The 6,000-nt window shown below is 43.4% G+C and overlaps 1 protein-coding gene across 1 annotated transcript in view; it reads left to right on the top strand.

Moving 5' to 3' along the window:
- The window catches only part of LOC108802680 (GMP reductase 1-like), a gene marked incomplete at its 3' end in the record, with an annotated part of 35,612 nt that overhangs the window by 8,171 nt on the left and 21,441 nt on the right, over positions 1-6,000 (top strand). The window contains exon 2 of the mRNA XM_018574537.1: positions 4,821-4,940. Coding sequence (XP_018430039.1) covers positions 4,821-4,940 — 120 coding nt within the window. The remainder of the gene's footprint in view (positions 1-4,820; positions 4,941-6,000) is intronic.

The following is a 6,000-nucleotide window of genomic DNA, read 5'->3' as shown; positions in this document are numbered from 1 at the left end:
GGGGGGGCAACTGCGGTGGGACGGGTGGCTGCGTGACAAGCCGTGGCTGTCAGTGGCTCTCTGTCTGGTCCCGCCCAACTCACTGATGCCACTGGTTGCCAGGAGCTTGGCGGGACGCCAGCTAGAGCATTCTGGTTAGCTCTCTAGCAAGCAATGATGTCAGTGAGCTCGGCGTGAAGCTAGACAGAGCAACACAGATTACTAAGAGCTCTTAGCAATCTGGGATGCTGTGGCTGCCCTCCGCCGCCCCTCTGCCACACCTGCCAGCTGAGGCAACTGCCTCAGGGTGCCTCATTATATGGACATCCTTGGGTCCACCTACAAGGTAAAGGGGACCTGCAATGCAGCCCCTGACATCACCAAGGGGTTCACATACAAAAATTAGAAACCTAAACTGCAGCCCCTGACATCACCAAGGGATCCACTTGCGAGATATAAGGGTTCCTGAATTGCAGCCCCTGACATCACCGAGGGGTCCACTTACAAGGTAAAGGGGATCTGAATTGTAGCCCCTGACATTACCAAAGGGCCACATGTTAAATTTAGTATATTTTATTGTAGTGTCCGAGACTGCAGAGATGCAGCAGGAGATGGTCAAAGACAGTCTATGGACATAATACATTTGTAGTCTGAGACTGGGGACTTGCTGAAATGTAATTATTGGAAACCAGACTGATGTATTTTAGAGTTCTGGTTCTGACCATTTAGGTACCACGGTATGGTGCAGCAGTCCTGTCAGGATCTGTACTGCAGTACCATGTAGGACATCTTTCAGGGTACATATAGGGAGCAATTTCTCTGACCTGATGGTTGGCACAGAACCCAGAGTACATTGGGCAGGCGTTCCTGGGCTCTTTCTACATTACCAACCTCATGATGTAAAGACACAATTCACAAACACTTCTCATATTGTTCCAGGTCATGCACTGATCAGGTCTAAAGAAGCATTTGGACAGGGAAACAGCATAGCTGCATAATAGGTACAGACAGACTGGAAGTAGAGGTTAGAGTAGGTACCTTGTGACTTTCCCATAAATGTGCTAATGCATTGCAAATGATAGAATTAGGGTCTTTGTAATTTGTTTATAATTATAGCCTCCCTCTCATTGGGCACCTTTCATGTGAGTTATAAATTAATGGAGTGCTTATAGAAGATCTTCACCCAAGATTTTGACTCACTGCCATCCTCCTCTCCAGCCGTTTAGACAATGGCATTTTTTTTTTTTTATGGGAAGCGAGTGCTTTTTTGGTGGTACTTACTTCCACTTCCTCATGGTGACATCCCCTCAGTCTGCACCCAGTCCGACCACAGCCTCCTGGGACCATGTCACACATCCCAGGAGTCTTCAGGACCGGTCTCCCAGCAGTTCTAATCTTACACATGCACAGAAGGGGGGCAGCTAAGTGATCAGGAAGTTAGAACTGGCTCCCAAATGCAATATGGTGGTGCGAAAGGGCAGAAGACCTGAGAAGAATTGGCTGCGTAGAAGACAGTGCTTGACTACACAGGCTGGTAAGTATGTTTTTTTCTGAAAAGTCAGCAGCTACAGTACTTGTAGATGTTGTTTTTTAGTTTTCCTTTTTTTAGTATTTAATTTATTTGTTGTACACACCTGTAAGGTCTTCATTTGCCTTATGTGAGTTTGGTCCTTGCATGTCGATGCACCTCGAGAGGACAGATACATTACTACTGCTAAATCTACTCTCCCTCCTCCCTAAGCTAGACTACACTAAACCCACGCCCCTTAGCAGCTGCTAATTTGCCTTAATTCTGGTGCCATGGCCTCCTTTGGTGTCCCCAGCCATAAATATATCTTCTGAACAGTGTAGATACCTACCTTTCCTGCTACCCCCCTTTTGGAATGCCGCTCTGATCTTGAGAAACATTTCTGGGAATGTCTATCTCCTGGGTCCCCCCATAGCTCTCATATGTTCTTCCTGGTGACCTCCATGTCACTACTCTCTCCAGTAATAATGTGGAGGTCAGCAGGTTCAACTAATGAAAGTTGTGGGGGTAAGTACGGTATAAACACTGTTCTGTTGTGGTATAGCAACAGGGGCACTTTAGCAGGGCTGAGCACTGGGTAATGTTTTTTTTTTTTTGCGTGTAGTTAATAGCCTCTACTACAGCTATCGTGATCTATCATTAGAGTATAATGGTGGGTGCAATTACTGATCTCTTCGAAAAATACTAGTTGCATGGCTGTAATGCTAATCATCTGGCCATGATATGTTAAGGCATACCTAAGTCCAAGAAAATAAAATAATACATTGCAGCTTACCAGTCCTTAGATGTGCTGGCTGCATTTGCTTTCTTATTTTTCTGGGGGGTTTTATTCCCCTTATTATCCTGCCAGTCTCTGACCACAGAGATAACTGGGAACAATGTAACTAATAACAGTGCAATAGAGGAAAAGAGCACAGGGAGTTATCAGCTAACAGCATTTCTGGCAGGATCAACAGATATTTGTTTGCATGTATTAAATGGATATACCAAAACTTTTCAGTAGTTTATTTAAAAGGCTAAAAGGGACCAAATACATGAACTGTCATTGACTTACGCTATGTGTATTTTTGTTCTGGTTCAGTGACTTTGAAAGCATTGAAGTCAGTGGGACATCAGAAGAAACTTGTTTTCCTTAATACTACACCCAGGAGTTTTGTCATACATTATTCAGTAATGCATCACACAGGAGAAGCAGCCTATCCCTGCACAAGCCCCAGATACACATTGATATGCACTGTAGATCAGCAATCGCCAACCAGTGGTCAGGCTGGGCCATCATTGAAGCGGCACGAGGCTCCGGGGCTGCCTCTCATTGACTCAATCAGCGGCTGTCACAAGGAATGCACGGCTCTCAGTACAGTGCAGGCTCTGCAGGAGGCAGGGCATCTCGTCAGTACATGGACTATATATAGATACAAACACACATATATATATATCTCTTAAACTTGAATAAACTCAGATTGAACTAAAAAAAATACAACCCCTGTACATATATATATATATATAAATACACACACACATATGAGAATATATTTATATATGAGGAAACAAAAAATATGAGAATATATATATTTTTTAAAATTCATATTATTGGTCCGCGGAATTTAAAATGATTACATTTAGTGGTCCATGGGGTCCGAAAGGTTGGCGACCGCTGCTGTAGGTAATAATGGGAACACCAGTGCCATAATCACCATTTTAAGAGGACATTTTTTCCAGTGGAATACCTCATAAAATCTACCAGTCTTGGCTGCATCCTTTGGATAGCCAAAATGTATAATGGTTCACTTATCTGTTTCATAAACCAGTTTGTGGCAATAATGTATAGTGTTAGAATTGAGAATGTAGTTCACTAGTCAATCAATTTTATTGAATAACCTTTAAAAAAAGGTAGCAAAAACGACTTAAAAGTTAAAGTTCTACTTTATTATGGCTATAACGAGGATTCAAATTGAGTTGAGAGTATTGGATCCAATGAAAGTCATTGCACAACACCATTTTGAGAACATTGACCTCCTGGTGATGACTCTGCTCAATCCTGCTAGATAATTCATTCCACTGAAAATCTCAGGGATGGCCCCTCCATAACCCAGTTATGATTAAAGCAGACCTACAAAAATGGGCAAACTTGACTTTCCCATATCATTTGGATGGAGTCAGCAAGCTGCTTGTTTGGTGGTTTGTACTATAACAATTTGTTTGGTGGTCTGGTCTCTATAAGATTTTGAGTGGTACATGTACTAAATCAGAACTGTTTAGACAGATTATAGTATACATTATGACTTATGAACTCACTTTAACCTAGAAATATATGGATCTCTTGGGGTTCCTAAACCAAAACCCCTAATATAATACATATATATTAGGGGTTTTGGTTTAAGAACCCCAAGGGATTCAAGTTTTACATACTGTTCGATTCTAAGCATCTTTACACAGTGTCAGTTCACAAGACACATTCTATTATTTTTGATGCAGTCTTAGTAAACAGGCATTTGCCTGCTCTTGCATTGCCTTCCCATACAATCACATTTGTGTCAATGCCGTACTTTCTACTTCTGGGTAGGGGCACATATTCCACCGCTGAAAAAGTGGGTGTGATTACATTAAAATGTGTGACCATGTGGCTGGTCACATATTCCACAGCCGAAAAACTGGGCGGGATTAGGTTAAAATGTGTGACCACGTCACCGGTCACACATTCTAACGCAGTCACAAACTTTGATAGAACACCGGCACACTGAATATAGTAAAAGAGCTAAAACGTTACTAGAATAACCTTAAAGAAGAACTTTTTAAAAAGAGAGGACTATTTACGAACCAGCAACGGAACTTTTGTAAGGAGTATATAATGTACAGCACAGCTTACAGAGTGCACTGCTCAGGAAAATGTAACAAGCAGCACAGCTCACAGGTAGCATTTGCCAAGAGTAGAGTGGCCAGTGAACTGTCCCCTTGCATTGCTATTCAGTGAAGAAGTGTCCCTTATATTGATTGTCAGTGTAGTACTCCCTTACAGGGGCAGTCAGTGCTGAAGTGGACCCTGGCCAGTGGAGAATTGCTCTTTACATTGTAGCTCATTGGTGAAATGCCTCCTTGCGTTGGTGGTCAGTTGTAAAGTGCCTCTTTGCACTGGTTGTCAGAGGTGAAGTGCTTCAGTGGGAGCTAAATAGGTCATTGGTACTGATCAGTAGAAACAAACCTGAGAGAGGAAAAGGCTCCACATGCTGCGACTCTGGACGTGGCTCTGTCTGAGTGACATCTCAAAACTGGCACTGCTGGGCATTAATTAATTATGTTTTTTATTTTTTTACAGGTGGATTTGGTACGAACATTCACATTCAGAAACTCCAAGCAAACATATACTGGGATCCCAATAATTGCAGCCAATATGGACACTGTGGGAACATTTGAGATGGCCAGAACATTGAGCAAGGTCAGCATCAGTCATCTGTTTATGCAGAGGCGGCTCTAGACTTTGTGAAGCCTTAGGCGAAACTCAAACATGAGGCCCCCACTCACAACCATAATGAAAGAAAATGCAAACAATAATTAGGAATCAACTGTATAAATTGCACAGTTTAAGACAAGTGTTTAATCCCAGCAGCCAGGAATTTACAGCTCCTAGAGCTAGAATTTTATTTCTGTCTCTTATCTAATTCTACAAATAACTATATGCAAAACCCTGACCCTAAGGAAGTAATACACAGAATGCAGAGGTCACTAGTACGTAACACACAGAGCACAGAGTGTAGAGGTCAGAAGAAACGCAGATTGCAGAGGTCAGAAGGAACGCACAGAGCACAGAGGCCAGAAGTAGGGAATGCACAGATGTCAGAAGTAGGAACACAGCGCACAGAGGTCAGAATTAAGGAACGCACAAAGCGCAGAGGTCTGATATAAAGAACGCACAGAGCGCAGAGGTCTGATATAAAGAGTGCACAGAGCGCAGAGGTCTCATATAAAGAACGCACAGAGGTCACAATTAAGGAACACACAGAGCGCAAAGGTCAGAAGGAACGCACCAAGTGCAGAGGTCAGAAGTAAGGAGTGCACAAAGCAAAGTCAGAATTAAGGAACGCATAGAGCGCAGAGGCCAGAAGTTGGGAATACACAGAGGTCAGAGGTCAGAATTAAAGAACGCACAAAGCGTAGAGGTCCAATATAAAGAACGCACAGAGGTCACAATTAAGGAACGCACAGAGCGCAGTGGTCAGAAGGAACGCACTGAGTGCAGAGGTCAGAACTTAGGAGCGCACTCAGCGCAGAGGTCAGAAGTAAGGAACGCAGAAAGCGCAGAAGTAAGGAACGCACAGAGCGCAGAAGTAAGGAACGCACAGAGGGCAGAAGCAAGTAACGCACAGAGCGCAGAAGGAAAGCACAGAGCGCAGAAGTAAGGAACGCACACAGCGCAGAAGTAAGGAACGCACACAGCGCAGAAGTAAGGAACGCACACAGCGCAGAAGGAACGCAGAGCGCAAAAGTAAGGAATGCAC

The sequence above is a fragment of the Nanorana parkeri genome, unplaced genomic scaffold, assembly GCF_000935625.1.
Source record: "Nanorana parkeri isolate BGI_ZX_2015 unplaced genomic scaffold, ASM93562v1 scaffold3029, whole genome shotgun sequence".
Classification (NCBI taxonomy): Eukaryota; Metazoa; Chordata; class Amphibia; order Anura; family Dicroglossidae; genus Nanorana; species Nanorana parkeri.
This window is presented reverse-complemented; position numbering and strand designations above follow the sequence as displayed.